The 25,027-nt window shown below is 39.2% G+C and overlaps 1 protein-coding gene across 2 annotated transcripts in view; it reads right to left on the bottom strand.

Moving 5' to 3' along the window:
• Window positions 1-25,027, bottom strand: part of PDE4B (phosphodiesterase 4B) — a 246,582-nt gene that overhangs the window by 158,749 nt on the left and 62,806 nt on the right. The window contains exon 1 of one of the 2 annotated variants that reach the window (XM_079982022.1): window positions 23,326-23,951. The exons of the other annotated variant lie outside the window; for it this stretch is intronic. Coding sequence (XP_079838148.1) covers window positions 23,326-23,561 — 236 coding nt within the window. The 5' untranslated portion in view covers window positions 23,562-23,951. Of the gene's footprint in view, window positions 1-23,325; window positions 23,952-25,027 lie in introns of those variants that run through there. 2 annotated transcript variants of the gene reach the window in all.

The following is a 25,027-nucleotide window of genomic DNA, read 5'->3' as shown; positions in this document are numbered from 1 at the left end:
GGAGTGGGGATAACCAGTAATAACGGGGCACAGCCTTCTCCCTGGGTTGTGGCTCTGAGTTCCCCAGACCAAAGGGAGTGGTGGCAGCCTTACCGGTTCTAATTTGTTCTGTTCCTGTAAAACGTAGATGCGCCTGCCAGCCCTGCTCAAGAAACCTGGTCTGGCCGGAGAGCAAAGATAGGTGAGGGAGGGGCGAGCGGCTGGGGGCAAGTTTACCACAGTACCTATAGCAAATCTTCATATTATTTACAAAGCAGCACTATTTCTGCGGCAAATCCATTTGAAAAATAGGCACATTTTTTCCCTTTTGCTACCAAAATTGTTACTTTGAAATAATTTCCATATTAATTTTGAAGATAACCATATTTTCTGAAAACAGTAAGAAAGAATTGCATTAGCTAATTCTCTGTAGTTTAAAACACACACACATATCCTCAGACAAGTGAAAGGAATGAAGTTATTTTGAGTTGTGTAACTAGAGGAAAAGAAACAACAGACATTCTCTTATACTGCATTTCTCTAAATATCTATGTTTCCATGGCAACAAGCTCTATCCTTCTGTGTTTACTAATCTATTCTGCTCAATCAATACTTTATGGTAATTGTTTCCAGGGAAAATGTCTACTCTATTTTATAAGAATGCACACTGGCAAAATATAATTTCTAAAAGCAGTGTCTGTGCATTAATAAACAACAAACCTTTGAAAGCAAGTTAGAAATGTAACATTATATTATAAATGTAAAATTATGTTAGCTATGAAACTTCTAACCTTGACTATGAGATGCATTATTAGATTGAACCTGCAAAATCAATATTCCTTAGCTCAATGCTTGATCCTCTTGGGATATTTCTGCAATACGTCAGACTTTTGCAAACTATTTATCACCAAACCATGGATCTCCCCACTGCCAAATGAACAGGTGCCGACTCTATCCTAATCTCCTTAACCTCTCCAGTGCAAATCCCCTTCATGCACTAGGGCTTCCATGAATATCCTCAGCTAATTCATCTTACTTGTCTTACTGTTTTCAAACAAGAAAGTTCTTCATCTGCATCCCTCTGCTCAGATAACATTCTTCAAGGGTCACTTGACTTTCCATCTCTCTCTCTCCTTGTATACTCTCTGTACTCACCAACACCACCTGTTAATCACAAAAACTTGACTTTATCCTTCCTCACATTGGTACTCCTGAACATAGCACTTCTCCCTGTCTTATGTTGCAATAAATAAGACCCTTCTTCCATAATCCTTTTGACAAAATGATTCACACTTTAATTATCTGTAACTTCCACCTCTCTGGCTTTCCATTCATACATCTTAGCTCTCTCACCTTTATCAATAATTCTGCCATCAGAATTGTTGAAGAGGCTATGGGGCACATAAATGTTCCTCCATTTATGTTGGGAGTGCCCACCTGTACAGGAATGTTGCCTTCATTGGGCATTATTGTATGGTGTGCATATATATAAATAAAAGCTCCAAACTAACCAAATCATTCATACTTGGATGATATGATGTCACTCCACAAATCCTTACAGTGGTTTCCTGTCCAACTATAGGCCTGGCACAAATATTCAGAGCATGGTATTCCCCACTTTTCCCTTTACCCTTATATCCCAATATAACCTTGCCTGTGGCCTCCAGCTGTGCCACTTTCAACCATGAATGACACCCCACCTCAAATCCTTATCATTGAATTGTCCCATGCCTGTAACTGTCCCATAACATCTGCATGATGTCACCCCTTAATTCTTCATTCTTCCTCAAAAATCACATCTAAGCACCTGTAAAATGTATGTGAGCATATTCATCTATTGTTTACTTTGCCTCCATTTATCTCCCCCTCCCTCTATTTCCTGTGTCCCCTGTGGTGAATTTCAGATAGTAAGCTCCTCAGCCAGAGACTCTGGGTGTTTGTCATTATTCTGCAAAGCACCATGCACATCAATGGGGCTATATACATAAACAACAACTAATGGTGCAAATGTATACTAAATATGGAACACTTGCCTTTCTTTGGGCCTATCTATCAAAAATTTGAATGGGGAAGTCTGTTTGGTATCTGTGTTTTCATTTACACTGCAACATCAGCTAGTTCAAATATTAAATCAATACTAAATCACAACAGTCAAAGGTAAAAATACACCTGGATCATGGGTTTAAATTCTTTACAATACAACATTTCAGAAAAGCAGCCAAGCAGATTTCATGAATGAATAAACAGAATGCTCAAGTTGATTTAAGGGAAGGGAGAGGTTCATGACTCATGCTTTGCTAAAGGGGAAAAGACTGTGCTGCAATATTAAATGCACTGTGATTATACTGTTATGAATACATTATTGCAGCATTGTATAACAGGTTATAGTTATGATACTGTACATAAATGGATTTGTTTCTCCTCTTGTTCTTCCTTCCTTTGTGGATATTCACCCCTCAACAAAACGCTAGCCATGTGACATAAACAGTAGATATCAATTAGAATATCTACTTTTTCTAGATGCTACCATATAGGAACCTATTTCTGCTGAACAAGAGGCATAACTTCGATAAGCCCACGCACTTCAGTGCTCCAAGTGTATTTGAGTCAATATGCCATGCTTCATGTCCTCAACTTCCAGGTTCTTAATGCAATTTAGGCTTCTGCATCATCTTCTACTGCTTGCTGTCAAAACTGAAAAATATTAACTGCACCATATTTAATTTCTCCCCAGCTACAATACTTTTCATATTATTTTTTTAAAAAACAACCACCACCAAATTGTCCTTTAAGCTCACCACCTTTTAAAAATGCCTTAGTTCTTCTAATTTTATTGTAAAATAGGTTTGTTTCTGATGGTTGCATTTTAAAGTAATCCGATCTTTATTACAATCACAGATTACACACTAAATCACAGTTTTCATTTTGTATTGTGCTTTAAATGGTTGTGATCCACTCTGAGAACACGTATGAGGGGCAAGATATAAATAAATTAAAAATCCAAATATACAGTACACATTTATCTGTAAGATGTACATGGAACAACATTCTCTCCCCCCCCCCAACACCTTCTGAATGGTATTCCAGAAGCCAGATTTGTGTCTCATTTTACACAGATCAAAAACATAAAGATGCTTAACATCATTTTCACTATTTGACATCTTATTAAAGACAGGAAACATTTCTATGAATATTTTTCCATGAATTTAAACTGTTACTCTAAACAGGAGTTCAAAAGTCCAAAGTAGCAATTAATCTCCCTGTTCATCCATTTCATAATTATCTCCAGCATTTGTATATCCTCTAGGAATATATATATATATCCAGCAGAGGAGAGTTACACAGCCTTTTGCAAATCCCAAGAGACATCATGTCAAGTTAGAGTATACAAAAGCCTTACTTAGAGCATACTATTTACATTACTATTTTCATGCTCTGATGCCCATGACCTCCTATCCCAAACTTTATTGCAAATAAAGAAATGTTTATTTTGCTTGCATAGCAAGTATTATCAGCATTCTGCTTTAATCCTTACTTTATTATACTATTTTAAAGCAAATTGCAGGGTTAACATTGTCATTTCAAATAAAAACAGCAAACAAATTCGAAAGAAAGGAATGGGCTTTCTGTGCCAAACTGCAGCACTATTTGACTCAGATGACAGCTGGAATTACTGTCTCTGGAACCCCTTTCTAAACACAGCACCATATCAGCCAATCTCCTGAAGTTAAATCAGGAAATGAGTAGGACATTTCCCTTTCTTTTGAATAGCAAATAGTTGTTGACTAGAGAGAAAACAGCAACATTGCTGACTACTCAGCTGGGGGCTTGAACAAATCTTAGCACTCACTGCCAATCTGTCTTGTGATTGAGCACTCTGAGTCAGCTGAAGCACCTTACACCAAAAAGCTGCTCAGATGCATGCAAACACAGCAAACCATTTTTCTGTAAGGTAAGATGCAGCAGCAGCAGCAGAGCTAATTATCAGCAACAACCTCAGCATTGGGAAGCTAGGGAAGCCACATTGCCCCTCCCCCCGCAACTTCTGCTGGCTGCATGAGAAAGAACACAACCACATGGCTAGACAGATCACATGGACCTGCCCTGGATGCTTCAGTTGAGATTGCAGGGGGTTGGACTAGATAACCCGTGGGATACCTCCCAACTCTACAATTCTATGACCTTTCTATTAGCTTTCCAGTACTCTACAGATGCCTACACAGGAGGTTCTTGCTAGAACAAAGGTGACTAATGCATGTACCTTGGGCTAGATATGGTTTTGAGTGGCCTGTGGTCCCCTTCCAGAGTTGGCCTGTTTCAGGGCATTTTGTTTGTCGCTGCTAATGTGAGAACTGCTAGCAGTAGCTTCCATCGATCTGGGGAAAACTGGAGCCTCCAATATGGTGAGAACCCCCAACTGGCAGCACTTTATGGAACAAACCTAATGCCCCACCTCCTTCAAATCATTAAAAGGTAGGGACAGGACTGTTCTCTTATTTCCTTACATTCCCTCCTCAAAACTCACATTTTCCAAGAAGCCTTTACATCAGAGGTCAGCAGGGGCCAGTCCACTGTCCCTCAGACCTTGTGGGGGGCCGGACTATTTTTTTGGGGGGGGGGAAATGAACGAATTCCTATGCCCCACAAATAACCCAGAGGTGCATTTTAAATAAAAGGACACATTCTACCCATGTAAAAACATGCTGATTCCTGGGCCAGATTGAGAAGGTGATTGGGCCGCATCCGGCCCCAGGGCTTTAGGTTGCCTACCCCTGCTTTACACCATCTCCCCTAATCCCTATACCTTATTGTAACTAAGTCAAAGTATGTGTAATTGAAATAGCGTGTTGTTGCCAGCCTATCCACAATCAGTTTTCCTCCTTCCCTGCTGTCTATTTTATATGCATATGCAATAGGGACCTGTCATACCTCTGCTTTGTAAAGCACCATGCACACAGATGGCGACAGATATATATTCATCTATAGGAAACACGTGGATCAGATGGCTAACATGGTTCCCAGGCAAGCATGATAAGCCCCAAACAACAGAGGTTCATAGAAATGCATGTAACAGAGCTCCAGATTTTGAGGTCTGCATGAGGCTGATGAGTAATGAGAATTGGATCAAAGCAGGTTTATCACTGATCCCTTCCTCATCTTTAAACCTTCCTCATCTTTAAACCAACAATGGACACCTCACCCAGCAAGCTGGCTGAAATTACTTTGTCTACACTGGGATGTCAAACTTTTATTTTCTGGTCTAAGGGAAGATCTGCAGAACACGAGAGAATCCAATCTAAAAAGGGCAAGATTAGAAACATGAAGGTAAAGAATAGTGGAACAAATCAACGACACAGGCCTTGCAGACTTCAAGACTCCAGTTATTTTTCAGAGTTCCCTGCTTCAGCCCTTTCCATCATATACAGTATGTGTCTTTACCTACTTTTAAATGCATATACTTTTACCCAACACTTCATCCTTTTGTCTGCCTTATGGTGGCTGTCACTTCCTCCTCCCTCTATGTTTATATACAACTTCTCCATCTCTCTGCTACAGTGACAATGGAAACAACTTTAATGGCTTCTCTAATGCATTAACTACTGTTATGTTATACCACAGTCAGCTCCATTTTTTCATTAGGTCTCCCCCCCCCCCACCTGCAGTTAAGAGTCAGGAATAAATAAAACTGAATGAGTCAGCAGAGTTGCCTCTCAGGAAAACCTGCTGAAAAGAAAGATTCTGTATTTCCAACCTCCTGCACTTGAGCCTTAGCTGAAGACAACTGTACAAGCAGATGGCAGCGATTAAAAAAAACACCTGCCCATGCCCATTGTGCCAAATCTCACCCTCTTTCTCTAAAAAGGAACCTTTTCTCCCAAAATAAAACAACCATTGGGATTTTGGAAAGATTCTAAAGTGCAGTCTAAAAAACGTCCAGTTCATTCAAAACAGCTACGAAGGCAAGAAGACTGCTTGCAGTCGATTTAAATCTAAAAAGTATACGTTTCCCTGCAGCAGCCATTTAGCAACGGGCCCTTGCACAGAGAATAGAGCAGCTCTAGCTTTGTTTCACAAATGGTTTGAATGACGTCATTAGTGTCATGGTTACAACATTGCTGCATAAAGCATTGGTCATGCTTCTTGCCACTGATATAATGGATCATTTCAAAGAGCAGAGCTGTTCGCAGATTCCCGCTCCAAATCTGTAAAATAAGGCTAATTCCTCCCTTGCAGGAATTTAGGATTTGATATTCTCCTGTGAAGAAGGCTAAGGAAACATGTTCCAGTTTTTGCCTTATTGCTACTGTTCTACATAAATAGGGATTCAGTCTAAATCAATGCACCTGTGAATATTATCTGTATCTGCTTAGCAAAGTTACTTTTTCCATAGCCTGACTCATTTTTAGGCAATATCCACTGCCAAACATAACGAAGAGAATATGTTTTGGGGTTTTTTTTACAAATTTCATGTAGCCTGATGGTAACAGTCTTGTAGCCACAATTAGCAATTTGAAACATAAGAAAAGCAAAATAAATGAATACACTTGCAGACAGCAGGTGGACACACGCTTTTTAAAAAGAGGAATTCACATACATAATAAATACAGAATTCATTCTTTTAATATAAGTCAGTATAACGGAGAGCTCCTGAAAGCTTCAAAAATCTCTTTTCTGAAACTGGTAGGTTCTCCAAGCCTGCCTGCACTACTTACAAAAGGAACTTAACAAAACTCCTTCTATTTTGATAAACATTTGAAACCACAAAATTAATTTATCAAGCACTAGGAATTCCACACAATCTACGGATGCATGAAAACATCGCCACAAAAAGAAAACAAGTTGTCTTTATAAGGTCCATTCAGGCTAGTTGTTGTCAAATCACAACATCTCTCCACAATTCCAGCTGTTTTGAGATTATCTTTATTTTCCAGACCTTGGTATATTGTACTAAAAACATATTTCAACAGCCACAATGGACCACTTTAAAGCAACACTGATATACCATTGCAGTTTTAAGCAACTTTCCTGGGCCTCAGTTTTAAAATAAAAAGCCATTGCAATGCTACTCCTCACACCATTGGTGTATATCATATATTTCCATAAACTGGTATTTGATTATGAACTCAGTGGAACCAAAAATTCAACAAAGCCATGCTGCAAACAAAATCGTTCTAACACAATTTGTAAGTCTGAAAGATTTCTGGCCATCTGTAATGATAATAATGGGATTCATCTTGATGTTATTAGGGCAGAAAATTGTAACTTGATAGGAAATTCACACGAGATGACAACCTTTAGTTTCCTATACTGTCTTTCCATTTCAAAGGAGCAGCTGGAGTGCATGAGTAAGATACACAAATGAATTAGGGCAAGAATATCAACTCAAGCACTGAGTACCAGCTAGCAGCATAGAAGTGTAGCTGCATTGAGTCAGGAACTACAGACAAACCCAAGATTTGATTGGGTTAGGGTTCAGGTTCAGGTTCAGGTTCAGGTTCTTATAGGGCTTCTTCTAAATGCAATCTTCAATTGGATGCTCTGAAGCAAGGATCATCCAGTACAGATTTAATTAAAGCGATCAGAATCAGCAAATATGATGCAATGAATCATATCTGATTCCTTTGCAATCTGAAAAAAAAAAAATGATTATGCTTTCACATAATCTCCCTTAGGCCTGGAAGTGCAACTCTGTCAATGTTCCCATAAAAGGAGTGGAATGAAAGCTATGGAGCTCTTATCTCAGTAGATGGGAGCTAAGTGACAGTTGTGGTGGGTTGGGATGGAGGTGAAGAAGAATAAGGGAATAGGAATATCAGTTCAGGGAACTTGGCAGGATGCAAGCTGTCATGCAAAGATATTGCTGCTGGAAAGGCCAGATTAGCTTATCATGCTTGCATGTCACAGCCTCTAAAAGGTGAGGTAGGCTGGTAAGGCAAACAAGAGAAGAGCTGGAATGCCAATGTGGGGGAAAAGAAGTGCTAGGGAGGTTTGGGCAAGTGAACCACCTCAAGAATGACTGGCAGCCACTTGTCTGCAAGGGCTCCCTTTGTTACTGGGAGGGATTTGGGACACAGCCCGTGGGAGTGTGATCTGTGGCAGAAACAGCTCGTTCTAAGGAAGGGACAGGTACCTTAAATGACGATACCAGAACACACAGAGAGACAAGTTTGAAGTCTCCAGTTGCAATAGGTATCCTGTTGCTTCTTGAGTAATACTCCTGTTTAATTGTCCTTCCCTCAAAACAGCTTCCATTCCATTTGAAAACAGAAGCTGCAATCAGGTGTGTACGCGTCAATGCACTAGAGTTCAGTGCAGGGAACCAAATCAGGTAATGGACACTGGGTGAAGACACCCCTGCCCACTCCTGGTGTGAACAGAAACATATAAACACAACTTGAAACACAGCCGGGGGGTGAGGGTGGGGGTGGGTGCAACCTTGCTGCATTTCCAGCCACTAATGTGTACATTTTCTACTATGGCTATCAACCTGCTCCTTTTTGCTCTAGGCTCCTTTATGGGGCAAAGCTCTGCCCACGGATTAAAAATTGCTAGGCAATGTGTTTACTCCCCCAGGCCCCACCCTCCTAGAAGAAGGAATAGGAAGGATAAAAGAGAGCCTATACAAGGCCCACATCACCTGGGCCACAATGGCCACCAATTCCTCAAAGTGGATCTAACTGCTGACCAAGAATCTACCTGCTTCTGGGAACGAGACTGCCAATCAACTATTCTCCTAAAGAGAGAGAGAGGACAATGATGCGTAAACATACACACAAAAATGCCAGCAGGGCTGCAGGCAAAAAGCATCCACTCTATTCTGTTGGACATCAATAATTCAATACTAAAGCAACTAACTCTTGCATCAAAATCTGTTCTTTACTGAAGTGCTCTGTCTCTAAACGCTAATATCAATACACAAAACTGAGATGTAGAAGATTCCAATGATGTTGGTTAATGGTTTAGAGTTTCACTGAATTTCGAGAGGGAATAAAAGTCTATTGATTAATTACATTTCGTATTATGCGTGATTGTTTCATATAAACAAGTTTCAGAATTAATGCATGTTACTGCAATCACCCATTCAGTACTATCACAGCTAACACTGAAAGCAAAAGTGAATCGTTTGAGCAGCTGGGCTCTTCAAAAGAAAGCAATATCTCTAAGAACTTTAATTGAGTAATAAGTCAATTATGCGACTCAGCTTGTGGAACTTCTAGTCTATGTTGCAATGAAGACTACATCTGTTAATGTTTATATATTCCTCGTCAGTGGCCAAGAAAAAGAAAGGAAGATACATCCCATAAAACAGCATCCTGTACATTATACAACCTGTTAGAGTATAACGACAACAGCAGCCATCTTTCACTGTGAACATTGCAAAAAGACCCTCTAATAAGCCAACAAAAACACAGGCCCATTACCAGCCAACTGATAAGTCCATTTTAAGCAGAGGGAGCCAGACTTCATACTGACTTATTACCCCATTAGCACACACATAAAAAGATGGGTTATCGCTTTTCCTGGCTGTTGATTAGAGAAATGGGCAAAGGTACAACAATGTTTGAACACAGCAGACCTACAAGTAATTGCATATAGAAAGCTCACCTCATTATAGTCACTTCCTCCCCAATTTCTGCTTATTTGATGATGTTGTCACTGAATAGGGCAGATATGGTATAAATATTTTACCACATGACCCTGGAAAACTTGTTTACTTTGTATGATATATGAAGAAGCATTTCATAATTCAAGACTTTGTGTTATTGCCCCAACTCTATTCATTATTTTCATTGCCATGATGCTACACTTTGTCAAAGGGAAACTCCCCACCGGAGTAGAAATCATATATTGAACAGAGGGAAAGCTCTTCAATCTGAGCAGGCTGAAAGCAAAGAGTAAGGTTACCGTAACTTCCGTCATAGAGCTTCAGTATGCTGATGACAACGTAGTGTGTGCACGCTCAGAGGATGACCTCCACCCTAAATATCTTCGAAGAAGCTTATGAAAAGTTTGGCCTATCACTCAACATCCAAAAAAACAAAGTGCTGCACAAACAAGTACAAAATAACCCCTTTGCAGCACTACAAATCCAACTCAGTGGTGTAACGTGGGAAAATGTCAATCATTTCTCTTACCTGGGCAGTTATCTTTCCACAAGGGCCAACACTGATGCTGAAATCCAGCACCGCTTGAACTCTGCAAGTGCGGCTTTCTCCCGATTGAAGTGCAGAGTGTTTGAGGACTGGGACATTCGCAGGGAAACCAAAATGCTTGTTTACAAAGCTATTGTATGACCAACCTTATTGTATGTTTGTGAAACATGGACCACTTACAAACTCCATCTCCAACTCCTCGAAAGATTCCATCAAGGGTGTCTCTGAAAATTTTTACACATCACTTGGGAAGACAGGCAAACTAATACCAGTGTACTGAAAGAAGCAAAGATCACCAGTGTTGAAGCAATGATTCTTCAACATCAACTTCGTTGGACTGGTCATGTTGTGCGGATGCCTGAATATCGTCTTCCAAAGAAACTATTCTATTCCAAACTTAAAAATGGAAAGCGTAATGCTGGTGGTCAACAAAAGAGGTTTAAAGACTGTCTCAAGGCAAATCTTAAAAAACGTAGTATAAACACTGACAACTGGGAAACACTGGCCTGTGAGCACTCCAGTTGGAGAACAGCCTTTACCAAAGTTGTCATGGGCTTTGAAGACACTTGAACTCAGGACGCAAGGGAGAAACATGCTAAGAGGAAGGCATGCTTGGCAAATCCACACTGTGATCAACTCCCACCCTGAGACCAATGTCCCCACTGTGGAAAGACGTGTGGACGCAGAATTGGCCTCCACAGTCACTTACGGACTCATTGTTAAAACCGTGTTTATGGAAGACAATCTTACTCGGCTACGAGTGATCGCAAAAGAAGAAGAATTCAAGACTCATCTATAGAAAGAATGTGCAAATAAAAAATAACCGTTGTTTACTGGCTTGCTTTGGGCATGCATTCTTTGATGCTAGAAACAAAACAGTATGAATTATTGAAGATAAGAAGTCTCACCCACCTCATTAGACAGACACATTGTGGGATAATTTGTGGACACTTATTAATCTCTTTCAGACTTTGATAGGGGTGAGAGAGAGAAAAAAGGTCATAGTGAATTCTATTTTTTAATATATATATAATATTTATTCAAATTTTGAAAATTACAAAAAGGAACAATAAAAAAGAAAAATAACAAAGACATAAAAATACAAACAATTAAAAAAAAAAAAGATCAGACCTTTACATAGCTTTCTTTCCTTTACTTATTTCCTTGACCTCCTCACACCTCCCTTTTTTGTATTCTAGTTCAATTAGATGTTTCAGCAAATCCTTTTCAGCTTTGTTTTATCCTAATAATTTATCTTAATATACTGTAATTCTCATCTTTCACCAATTAATAAATCAATTTTAACCTAATCCTTTATATCATTTCTGCTAAAACCACATTACTTCATTCCAACAACCTTCTAACATTCCTTAATTTTACAATGTTTCTGTAAATAAACTTTGAATTTTTTCCAATCTTCTTCCACCAACTCTTCACCTTGGTCTCGGATTCTGCCAGTCATTTCCGCCAGTTGCATATAGTCCATCACTTTCATCTGCCATTCTTCCCGGGTGGGTAAATCTTGTGTCTTCCAATACTTCGCGATGAGTATTCTTGCTGCTGTTGTTGCATACATAAAAAAAGTTCTGTCCTTCTTTAGCACCAATTGGCCGACCATGCCCAGGAGAAAGGCCTCTGGTTTCTTCTGAAACGTATATTTAAATACCTTTTTCATTTCATTATAGATCATCTCCCAGAAAGTCTTAATCCTTGGGCATATCCACCAAAGGTGAAAGAATGTACCTTCAGTCTCTTTACATTTCCAACATTTATTATCGGGCAAATGATAGATTTTTGCAAGCTTGACTGGTGTCATGTACCACCTGTATATCATTTTCATTATATTCTCTCTTAAGGCATTGCATGCCATAAACTTCATACCTGTGGTCCATAACTGTTCCCAGTCAGCCATCATGATATTATGTCCAACATCTTGTGCCCATTTAATCATTGCAGATTTAACCGTTTCATCCTGAGTATTCCATTTCAACAGCAAGTTATACATTCTCGACAAATTCTTAGTTGTGGGTTCTAACAATTCTATTTCCAGTTTTGATTTTTCCACCTGAAAACCAATTTTCTTGTCCAAAAAAGGTCATAGTGAATTCTAGTAAATCACTTCAGATATTCAGTGTGAGTTCTGCCTTGCCCAAACTCCAGAATTTGTTGACAACCTATTGTATACTAAGAAACTTGGTTCAGCTGGGACTCTTCACATACCTTGATCTGCAGTTTTTGATTTTACTCTAAGAGTAGTATAGAGGGCTATTGTGGTGGGCTGAGGAAGCATTGGAGAAAGTGGGAGCAAAGAGAAATCTTCACCTCAAGCAGACAGCTGCTCCCTGACACAGTTAATTCCAAACTCAAATACCAGAGCCAAGGTGAAATTCCATGTATGTTTTGGCATAATCTGGTCAAGAACCTCCCACCAGCAGTAAAACCGAGGACCAGCAGCAAGCCTACCCACCCAATCTCAAATTAATTAAGAAGTTAGGGGGTTACATTCCGTGAGAAATTTTATCTCCTTCCTCTCTTGGCCTGTAAGAACATAAGAAGAGCTTGCTGGTACAGGCCAATGACCCATCTAGTTAAGCATCCTGTTCTTACAATGGCCAAACGGATACCTGTCATGAAGACCCACCCCCCCTCAGTGGAGATACCTGTACAGAAAACCAATTGTGAGATAGCTATGTCTACTCCACTTCTATCTTCAAGGATGTGGAGGCGACAATGCCATTTGCACAAGTGGATCATGAATGCCCGGCCTCTATTGAGGAGTTCCTATTTGTTTGCCTGGTCCCAGATCTCAGGACAACAATCACGCAAAGAAGCTATGCCCACTCCGCTCTTCAGAAGGTGAGTGCTGGAGGAATGATCAAAGGCTTTGCTAGGCCTGGCCTAGCCTAGTACTCTGACATGCTTTACCTGGTTTGAACATGTAGATCTGGAGGCCAATGTTGGGAGGCTGCACTGACTTCGTAACGTACAGACACAGCTAACAGTTCAAGTTCTGAGTATGAAGTGGCAGTATCAAAAGAACCTGGACATTTAATAAAACTACTTTACAATACCTAGGCAAATCTTAACTGAGATTTCTATTTAATAGGAAACTGCAAAAGCAGGTATGCAGATCCATTTTGTTTGTACTCTTTAAAAGCTTCATTCGAAAGTAGATAATCAACTCACCTCTACTTTGGAATATCATATAGGTGCTAAATTGTGAAAATTGTATAGTCCTCTTGTTTGTTGCCAGTATAGCTGTGGCCTCATCATGTAGCATGACCTAGATCACATAGAGCTTCAAACACCAATGGCTGCTAGGACTATGCAAGTATTTACATTGTCAAGCATGTTAAAAGGTTAATCAGAAGATGGCCAAAACTAAGTTTTATTAGCATACTGAGAATGTCAGGATTCTGCAAATGTTGCATAGATTTTCTTCAGGTGACAACAGCTTTCCATGAAACACCTGGCCTTTGGAAGGTTTTCTATATCTATCCTGTCTCAATCCTACCTGGCAGATGTAATTCTCACATCCAAACATATTAGTTATGTTTAGGAGAGGAATTGAAAATAATTGTGTCTGAAATGGACCTCTGGCATTTTTTTGTTCAATAGAACATCAAATGTATTTTATCACACTCAGTTACTAAACGACTGTGGTTTTATTCTCAGTTACTCTCTTTCAGCTTAGTCACTCCTATTCTCATTTATTATCTTCTTGCATGATTAAGTGTGGTGACTGACCTTTAGGGAATTTTGATGGGTCTCTTTTGTATGCCAGCATAGCTGTGGAATGGTTTTAATTATGGTACAATCATGATGCAACTGTGTAAGGAGCAAGCACTTCATTCAATATTTTATACAGTTCTGTGTTAATAAAAATGTGTAGTAGATTTGCAATTCATTAGTCTTTTCAGCTTAAACAAACGACAGAGGAAATACTGCAGTGAAAATATACTACTTATCAAAAACAGCATAAAAGGTTTTTTAAAAAAAGATTAAGTGGGTTCTTCATGTTTTAAATAAAATAAATAAAAATAAACTTAGCTGAACTGCAATGTGCAATTCTCCAGTGATACATCTTGGGAGCATTTTGCTAAACTTAGTGTTCCTAGTCCTAACAAATTCAGAGATTCATAATAAGACACAATTCAGAATCTTTTAAGAGATCTCAGGTTTGAATTTTTTGAAAAAACAAACACTGGCCTTATCTCATTGCATAATTTCCCCACAGTGTGTAGGAACAGCATATCAAAACAGTGTTTGATCTTCCTTTGAATCAGGTTTATGCACAGTTCTTATGGGAATATATTCCTGAACATAAAGTCTGTGTGTGAACTGCACAGCATTTGCTCCTGAAAAATGTCTACAGAGAAGTCTAGTACTTCTTTCTGGGTTTATGTGATCATAGCTCCGCTTTAGCCTAAATGCCACAGTTTTACCAACCGAAGAGACTCAAGACAATGCAATGCTGGCACCTAAGAATAATAGTCTCCAAAGAAGTTATGTTAGAGCAAGGATTCCCATTTGTGAAACAGAACTTCCCCTCCCTCTCCTCTCCCTGTGTAGACCCTCCAAGTGTCCCTATTTTCCAGGGATGTCCCTGATTTAGAGAAGCTGTCCTGGTTTCTGATTTGATCCTGGAATGTCCCATTTTTCCTTCGAATGTCCCTATTTTCATTGGAGAAATGTTGGAGGGTGTGTTAGGATGTCCCAATTTTCATTGGAGAAATGTTGAAGGGTATGGAGTTATCCGATCCCTGAGCCATCTGAAGGTAATCCTGTATAGGGAAGGTTTTTTAAAAAATGTTTAATGTTTTATTATGTTTTTATATATGTTGGAAGCTTCCCAGAGTGACTGGGGCAACCCAATAAGATGTGTGAGGTATAAATAATAAAATCATCATTATGGAATAGGACATCCCTAGTTTCATCAGATAAATGTTGGAGGATATGCCTGTGTATCCTCCTAAAGTCTACTCCAGAAGGTTAGAGGACCTCCTGAACAGGCGTTTTTTTAAACTGCCAAGCGTATAAAGCTGAACACACGTAAGTTAAATGTGTGTAACTTATGAGTTACCTGTATACAGTTTTTTTCTGTTTCCAGAAAGCTTCCAGAGGATTTCAGATTGAATGCCTATGTGAAGGAACAGCATTACTGTAATCCTGAACATATCTAAGCTTATTATCTCTGCAAAATAAAAAATAATATATGCAGTGTATTATTTGCTGCCAGAAATGCCATTTTAACTTTGCATCACTATCAGCAAAGTCCATGAAGATTACTAAAGCTAGATTTTAATTTGTTCATAAGGATTAACCACCACCACTTGTTTATGGATCACAATTACAAGGAAATCAGTTTACATCACAGAAGACTTAGAGTTAACACACACAAAAATCTGCATTCATTCTCCAGAAACAGAGTTTATAAATTAATTACTGCTATGGGGTTATACTTGCAATATTGGTTTCCGTCATGTAGCAATTGTAAGATTGGATTTTGAAAATATATCAAGAAAAATTCTCAACTTTAGAGGCACCTACAGCAATTAAATATGTATTCTGCACTAATGAGCATCAGAGCTTAGACGCTGTAGTGAAAAGCTGAATGCAATGCATGGTTTGATAGAGATGCTTTGACTATTATCCAGCAAAGTATCCCTAGGTGCTGTCTAGTACTCAGCATGTAAGTCTGACCCATTTAGCCACATGCCTAAATAAGGATCTGACACTTACCTTGTACTGAATTTTAAGAGGTCACAATTTGCTCATTTTATCTGCACTCTGTGAAGCTTCAGTACTACCAACAAATTACCAATGGGAGGGTTTTGAACCGAAGCACAATGACATACCTTCCACAGAATTTATTAGCTTACTGAACTACTTACTGAACAAATATATTCTATTCTTTAAGCACACAACTTGCATAACAGTTTTGAGAACAAGGGCATGTAAAGGAAAAGCCTATGCCCCTGAACAGTCTTCCTCTCATAATTTTCCAAAATCAGAAATTATACATCATCTAAAACAGAGGTGGGGAACCTCAGGCCTGGAGACACATACAACCTCTCTGTCCCACGGGACTCACCCACAACCTTCCCTGGCCTTGCTTCACAACCTCCTTTGTGGTTTTTTTTGTTTTTTGTTTGTTTCTTTTTGCCTGGGTGGAATGTGCCTCTTGAACTCTTAATAATGGCTCTTGCTTGTCTGGATGGGGGATAGGGAAGGGTTTGTGTAGAAGCTACTTTACAGTATAAAGGTCAAATTTACATTCATTTCTCTGCCCACTTTTGCCCCTGATCCCACCCATCACTGGCCCCCAAAAGGCTGCCCAAAAAAGGAATATGGCCCTTAGGCTTAAAAATTTTCCCTATCCATCTTCGAAGGCAATGTAAAGTTCATTTCAAGGAGTTAAGATTAATGGGTGGCATTATGTAAGGGTTATTAGGAACACATTTTCAAATATTACTTTTGTTTTAAATGTGTTTAAAAATTGTATGCTATGATTTGTGGTTTTGTGCATGCATTGGGATTTAATTGTTTCCCCTTCCAATGGCATTTTCATGGCCTCGTACGTAGAATGCCAGTCTGAAGAGTCCCTCAACATTAGTGAGTAGCTTTTCAGGGACATCAGGGAGACGGCAGTAGAAAGCCATTAAAATGCCCGAGAGAACGAAAACGTCTTAACCTGACAGATACTTAAAGGGTAACAGAGCAAAGGAAGGTGGGGTTGTTTGGGAATGGACTTCCACAACTGGGGCACCACTGGGGCACCTTCAGACCTTGCTTTGACAACATGAGATTGCTCCTAAGTTCTTAAATCAAAGCTAGCTTCAATTTTTGTGCTTCGCATTTTGTGCAACACTTTTAAGCAGGAAGGCATAACGTTCAGAAAAATACTCATATTTTTCAGTGTTCAGCTCCAGTCATGCTCAGTGACAGCAGAAGAATAGTGGAGAAAACTCTTTAGACGTTTTAACTGGAATAACTGTCATAGGCAGGCAAACAAATCGTATAGCATAGCTTCCAAAACCAACAGGATACTACTATCCTTGTACATGTCCCTTTCCAAAGAAACTATCCTTATAGGCTTCATGTCAACAGGATCTGGTATCTGAGCAGGAGATCCAACTTAATTCTGCCTTAGGCTGCAATCCTAAACACATCTATACCAAGCAATAAGTCCCACTGAGTTAAAGAGATCTGACCCAGTAAACACATCTTTAAGTCTCAAGAGAGATCAGGCATGAAAAAGAATAATTAGAATGAAGGTACAAGTGGATTTGATTGGGAGTCATATGCTGAATGAAAAACCAATGAAAAACGTAAGACTAACCATATTTCATTAAACCTACTAATTTCTTAAACACTTTGAGCATGAGCAACTAATGAGAGCATATAGGCTGTTTGTGATTTGACTTAGACTATTGTTCTTCAGAACTAAGCAGCATGAAGTTTTGAATGAAGACTGTACTTTACTGTGGTGGGTAGGGAATAAAGATAAAACAACCCGTCTGGAAGTATCTTTTCTCAGCAGCTTTGCATAGATGATCAGTTTTCAGAGAAGTGGAATTGTCATTGCCCACTCTGAACGCATGCATCGTCCCTGGTCAAACCAGGTCCACAACTGATTTAAGCGCTACTAGAGAAATGTTCAAACTAGCTTCTAGCAGTGGTTTCCAAAGGGTGTGATGTGCCACACTGGTGTGACAGGAGAGGATGGCATGTGTGTTGGGAATATTCAAGGACAATCAAAGAAACATTTAAACATCTCAGTGTAGTGTAGTGTAGTGTAGTGTAGTGTAGTGTAGTGTAGTATCAATTTATTATTGTTGTTATTATTTGCAGAATTTGGATAAATTTTCAAGATGAGAGCAAGAGCTTCATGAGATACTGAGGACAGTCCTAGTTGCGATCCAGAAAATGCTGTTAGAACAGAATGCTGGAGAACACTCATTCAATTTGAGACCAGCAACAGGCCCAAGAAACTCTGTCAACTCTTACAAATATGAAAGTTCAGAAAACAAAAAGGCTTATTTTTGTAGATGAGAGGAGATGAGAGTTTGTCTCAAATTAGACCTAATATATATGAGATTACCCGGCAAAAGCAAGCTCACACTACTCATAGAGCTTGTATACATATTTAAGGTACATATATGGAAGAGTCATTTATTACTATATTTTGGGAATGATTCCTGCTCTTATGTAGCTGTTTCATACTTTCTGGATGTCCCACGATCGTATTATAAAGTAGTTGTGTTCTGTGTTATAAATCAAGCACTGCCAAGAGTTGCTTCTTTTTGTTTTACAATGAATTTCTTATCAATAATAAAAAAATAGGTGTGGGGTGAGCAAATGTTTATTCTGAAAGTGTTGTCCAGAGAAAAAAGCTGTAGAAACACTGTTCTAGCAGCACTAGTAGTTTGTTTTTTTGGTTTTTTTGACCCACACAAAATGACCACTTTGTCTTGCCATAAAACTCACGACAGCAAGCAATAAAGTAAAGCAAAGCAATTATTGTTGTAGCACACCTGGATATAAATTTGAGCAGCAGAAGGAACACAGCCTAACTTAAAGGATTTTGATGCTTTGTTGAATAAGTGTACAAATCTACAAAGGTATTCATCCTCCTTGCACCGTATTCTCACAGCTGCCCAAACAATGATATACTGTTATATTTTAATGGGTATATGCACATATATGATTGGCACATCAACCATACCCCATAACTACTAACGTCCTGGCATATATTCCTCCAGATTTCAAAAAAATGAGAAAAAGAAAAAGGGGGTTCAAATAATAAATGCATTGCCATGAGTACACTGCATATCAATATAAGTAATTATTTACATTGTTAATAAAGAATGGCACATGGGGCAACCTTGGAGGGGGGAAATCTTACACAACCAGCAACATGCCGGTTATTCTGTTAAAGGCAACCAACATTCCAATGAATGACAAGTGACTGTAGGCAGATCATTTCATCTGATGTTCTTCTGTCTGTTGAGGTGTTACATGACAAAGCCTAAGTATTATCAGTATTATCTATTGCTTTTTAGTTGGATGTACTATTAGCAGGATGGGCCGTTTCTGAGAGTGCAAGTGGAACCTGGCTCACAATAGTTCACACCTTCACTTGGCTTCCCTTTAGTTAGTGTGGAGATCCTAGTTCTGCGCAAAGAAAAACTTCTCAGGAAAGTGGTTTTGTTTTGCAATACGTTCAAACATTATGGCCTGGGCAAATCTGTAGTCTGAGCCAGGGAATGGCGAACTTTGGCAACATCAGTATGTGTCGCTTAGTGGATTACCTTTCTCCCAAATGAACCTGCTGTATTTTAAGGTTCTCTTCGAAGGAGATACTTTAAGCTCACAATGGCTATCATCAAGCAGAGGCTCTTCTTGACTGTGACATCTGTTGGATGTCTTCCCCAGGGAAGTTCACCTCATGTATTTTAAAACCTTATTTTGCCAGAGCTTTTAAAACCTTGGGGACTTGAATCTGGTTTTATTTTATTTTACTGCTATAATTTTTAATGTTTTGCTTCCACTGTTTCTGCCACTATTTTTGTGATTACTTGAATTTATTGTTTTAATACTTTATATTAAAACTTTTCTGCTCTTATACAGTACTTTGTTAGCTGTCCTCGGATCATTAGAGCTGAAAGACCTCATAAAGATAAAACACTGAAAGCCGTATTAGAGGCTGATGCAGCCATGAGGCTGAAATTTAATGTAAAAATCTGGATTCCTGTGATTCTACAAGCTTCACAAAACAACTTCCAAACCATTTGTTCTAGTGGGTGAGTAGGTAGAATTTTCTTATTTGCAAATACAAGTAGTACTACAGATTGTTTGGCAGATTAATAAATGTCATCATTTGTGTACATACAAATTCAGCGTTCACTAGGCTTGCAGCGAATGCTAATACTATCAAAATGCAGCAACCGTACTAATTAACCATCAAGCAAGACACTCAGACCCATCCAAAATGAAAGACAAAAACACAGCATTTGTCCATTTTAAAAGGTATTATGTTATGTTCCGAATGTCTGCCTCTGAAAGCAGGGACAAGGATAATGTAATTTGCAAGTACACGATTTACACATGTTTACATTCTCCTCTCACAATATAAACACATGTAAAACAAAAAAGACATTTAAGTGTTTGAAGTTACTGCCATCTCTTTATAAAGCAGCTGCAAACCTGCATAAGCACACTCCTGAGTAATTATCAGGAGGTTAATGGAAATGTTTCTGTGAAAGCTATTGCAGTGCTACAGCTTATGCAACATTAAAATATGCCATCAACTATAACCAAAATCCTTAAAGTAGCCAAAAGAAGCAGCAGGAAACAGTTGGGCAGTCCAGAATAAGAAATAAGTTTATTAACAAATCTATTTATCCAGTAGTTTAGGACCACATTTTAAGAACAAGAAAAGTAACTCATATCATTAAATATTAGGTTCAACACAGCTTCCTACCCTGGCCCATGGCACATAAGCCTCACTGCACACAACCAGTACCTGCACCAAGTCTCTTGAACTATACCATGGCTGTCCCAGTCACAGAACTCTATACTGTACCAGATATGGTGCTTCCATAGAAGGCTTGCCACACCCAGAAAGCGTCCAGATGTTTGGCCCTCTGTTAGCCTGCATACATAAGCTGCTCTGCTTGGACCCCACAAAGGATATGGACAGAAAAAGAAACAGCAACAGCAGAGAGGCAAGTATTTCACCTTTATTGAGATTCTTCTGCTTAGGAGGCTGCACCACAGAAACTGGAGAGGAACCTGAAATGGCTTCACAGGTCTTGCAACAACACAGTAGTTGAAGGACCAAGGGTGCCAGTACCCAACAATCTAATCATGACAACCTCCCATATCGAATGAAGATTGGTTCATAGGTAGGGAACGAGTATAAGTAATGCAAAAGGCCAATGGAAAATGGAAAATGCAACCCACTTTGCATTTGTTCGTACAAAGCCAGCAGGACAGGGGCTTTACAAGCATCCTTCAGACGAGAGAGGTCCACAACTGCCATAGGGCTGCATAGAGTTCTGTAGGGCTGCTTACCGCAGAACAGCTCACACTCCCTGAAGGAAGGCCATTTCGATTCCCCATGAGATGAAATCCTCAGAAGAGTCATGTCAGAGAGTAACTGTTGCATGGGCTCATATGGAAGGAGACATCTGATGAGGTAATCAGAACTTTAGAGCCTTTAGGGCTTCAAAGTTAAGAACTAGCACTATGAATTATGCGCTGTGAGAGCCTTGGTCTATACTGGATAAACAGCTGGGTCAGCACATTTTGCTCTAGCTAAGGTTTCTGAACTGTCTTCAAGGGCAGTTTCACATGAAGTGCGTTACCACCATCTCACCTAGAAACCACCAAAACTTTAATGACAGCAGGCTGGTCTCTATTTTCCAGCACCAGGCATAGCCAGTGAATCAGCTGGAACCAATCAAAAGTGCTCTTGGCACAGCTGTCACCTGGGATTCCAACAATACTGGTCAAGCAGCGTTGTTTCCCATTGGCCTTCTTTGTGGCCAACATATATCAGATGTAATAAAAATAAGGAACACTACCAAGTGCTCTGCTGCTTCTGCCAGATACAGAGAGATGAAGAGTGTACCATCTTTATTTTTATCACTCTGTCGCTGTTTAACAATCTGAAGAGAAAACAAGTGGAAATCTTTTCCCAGAATCTATCTACAGTGCTATTAAATGCCCAGCTGCCCATATATCTGCTGACGTATTTGACTGACCTCTTTCTCATCATCCTTCCAATAACCCATTTGTACTGTCTCTAAGCCGGATAGTGTCTTCAGACCAAGTGAAACAAACCATACTCCAACTGCAGCACTGGCAAACGGATAGCTAAGATATTAGGACAGTGAACTACACAGAACTGACTCGTGCAGTTAATTTCGAACCATGAGAAAATTGAATTCTATGACATTTCTTTTTGGTATGGTAAGTCCCAAAGAAGGATACATTCCAAGATAATTTGATTTATAATAACATGCTGCCTGAAATGTACTCCCATTGCTTTTCCCTATGGTATAGTCTATTATGAATATATTGGCTTCAATCTGTGGTCATGTGGCATCAGGCTTCCTTTTCCCAATGTACTTGTATTGGTCAATATTCAAAACAGCTGCTACAGCTGTTCATTTGCTATAAACAAATGCCAAAAAGAGAAGGAAAGCTCCTTTTTAGCAAGTTATTGTTTTAATGCATCAGTAAGCATTTTCCTAACACAAATATAAACTAAAATATTTTAAATGATTTCCCCCCTGCACTGTAAGTAGATGAACTTATCAAAGGGAATAGGTATATTTCATATATGTATACATACTTATATAGCACATACAATTTTTTGTCACCACCTAGCCCTCTTCCCGCCTTAGTTTATAAATTAGGTATCCACAAATATGTTTATAGACATGAGAAAGGGGTTTTTTATTTAAAAAAACCCACACAATCAAGTTACAACATACTTGGGAATGTTAATCAAACATATACCTAAAAATGCGGGAACTAGGTGCATATCCATGAAACATATCCAGAGTTCATGTCAGGAAGAGAAAAGCCACAGCACAGATTAATCAAATCTAATCAGGTTCCTAATCCTTTATTATTTTCTCTACCATGATCAATAGAACAATTTCCTACTTATTTTCTGTGATAACAAATTCCAGATCAGAGCGTCAGCTACATCACCACACAAAGGGCTGAAAAACCAAAAACTGTCAGTTTAAGAAAACTGGCTGCCAGCTAGACCTTTCTTGAAGATGCTTTGTGAGAGGGAGATTTTTGCCCTACAGTCAAATGACAGTCATGTCAAAATTCTAGCACATCACAGTCTTTTACATTGGAGCGTAAGGTTCCAAAAACAATCCATTGCAGGATAAGATTCTCAACACTGGGGCAGACTGCTTGGAAAAGATATATTCTGAAAGTCACATTTAGCAAAGCTTAACTAGAATCCTCATGAGCAACATATTGTTTGCTTTGAAAAACATGACGTGAAGGACAGTTGCAGAAATAATGTAAATATACATAATTTGACTATTGCAGCAGGTACTGTAAACAGATAACAGGCTTTCTTTTTTTTTAAAAAAAGTGTAGAAAGCAAAGCCACAAACACCCTTTTAAATAGATATTAATATCAAGGTAGCCTTACCACGTATGTGCCACTGTAAAACGTCGCCGTTGACGGATGCTTTTATTCACCAGCAACTTTCTGAAAAAGCATGGAGAGTTCCTTGGAGAGCTGCGGGGGGAGATTTTTGGAGAGGTGGGTCTGTTCCCCGGCACTCTGGGAAGCTCGAGTTCCAAATGCATTTGTTCTTTGAAAGTCTTTATGTAAATCTCCGTCTCTGGAGCAGCAAGTTCCTTAGAAGAATCTTTTGCTGTCATAGCTTGGATGTTGTGTTAGCTTTCACCATTCAGAAAACACAACAATAGCACAGCCCAGAGACATTGCTGCAGATTCAAATGCTGATAAATCGAGAACCTCCGTGCCAGTCATTCAGCCAGCTGAGGTCTGAATGAAAAGGCTGCCTAAAGCAACAGCAGCATAATCGAAGAACAGATAAGTCAATCCCTTCAGAAAAGAGCTTGATCAGTCCTGGCTTTCCCTCTGAAAATGCGCCAGAGTGCTTTCTGTGTCAGTAGCCTCCTTGTGGATGTGGTTTGTCTGCAAGCTACATGGTGTGACACTCGCTGAATTCATTCAGCTGCATATACCAGCTCATGAAAAATGCATAAGGACTCCCCATCAGTCCTTTCCCACATTATGTTAGGTTTAAAATACCTGGTCAACACAAACTTTGCTTCCCTCCCCCCATTTCTGAAAAATGACACAGTTTATTTTCCTGCTTGTTACAGGATGGCTGTTTGAAATCCAGCATGTTTTATTTTAAAGGGTTTTCATTCAGAATTATTTGCTCACAGCCCACACGGCAGTTGCTCCACCTACAACATGCTTATTGGTTCAACTTATTTTGACAAGTGGATGCAAGTTTGCCCTTCCTTATTCTATACATAAAGGGCACTTTATCAGTCAGACTGCTTCAGAAGAGATCTTGTGCACACACCAAGAGCCTCCAGCTCATGATCTCTAAACAAAGGCAAGGCTAGAATTGACCATATTATTAGCAGAATGTAAAAATAAAGATCTTCATCCAAAGGCTCTACAGTCAATAGACAGCAAATTAAAACATTTTTTAAACCCGCAAGGGATGGGGGGAAGCAAAAGCAAATAAATAGGTAGAGTTTTGCTCAATCTTATTTTCTATAAAAGTTTAAGAGCCTCCTGGGAAGTGGCAATCACTGCTATTGTGGAAAGCAAGAGCAGCAAGGTAAGATCACGCTCACTGTTGCTTTATGGTGAAATCGCACCTGAGCCCTAAACAAAAACGAGAGTTAAATAGTCACTATGAACTGTTTAGGAAGAAGGCGCTAATGCCACTGCTTCTTAAATTATCTATTTATAGAAGTATTTAAATACTGCTCTCTCATAAAACATTGGGGCAGCATACAGAAATACAGAATGAAATAAAATCTGGCAGAGGTAAGTTGAAAAGGCTACATAGCTTTAAAAATTATTAAAGGACAACTTCAGACAGGTGAAAGGAAAGGTGAGTGTCCGGCTGATTCTGCAGATTCTTAAATCTGGTATTTCTATTGCAATAGGTCCTGGTCAACCTCATTCTCTTCTTTAGACCCTTATCTATACCCATTCTATTGTACCTTTGATTCTATTAGTGAGCACAATATTTTCTTGCAAAAGAAGCACCATAGGGCGCAGACAATGTTGGGTGGGATGCTTGCTGTTCACACAAGTTATTTCATTGTTTTGTACTTTCTATGCAGTTTGTGTT

The sequence above is a fragment of the Podarcis cretensis genome (assembly GCF_951804945.1).
Source record: "Podarcis cretensis genome assembly, chromosome: 6".
NCBI lineage: Eukaryota > Metazoa > Chordata > Lepidosauria > Squamata > Lacertidae > Podarcis > Podarcis cretensis.
This window is presented reverse-complemented; position numbering and strand designations above follow the sequence as displayed.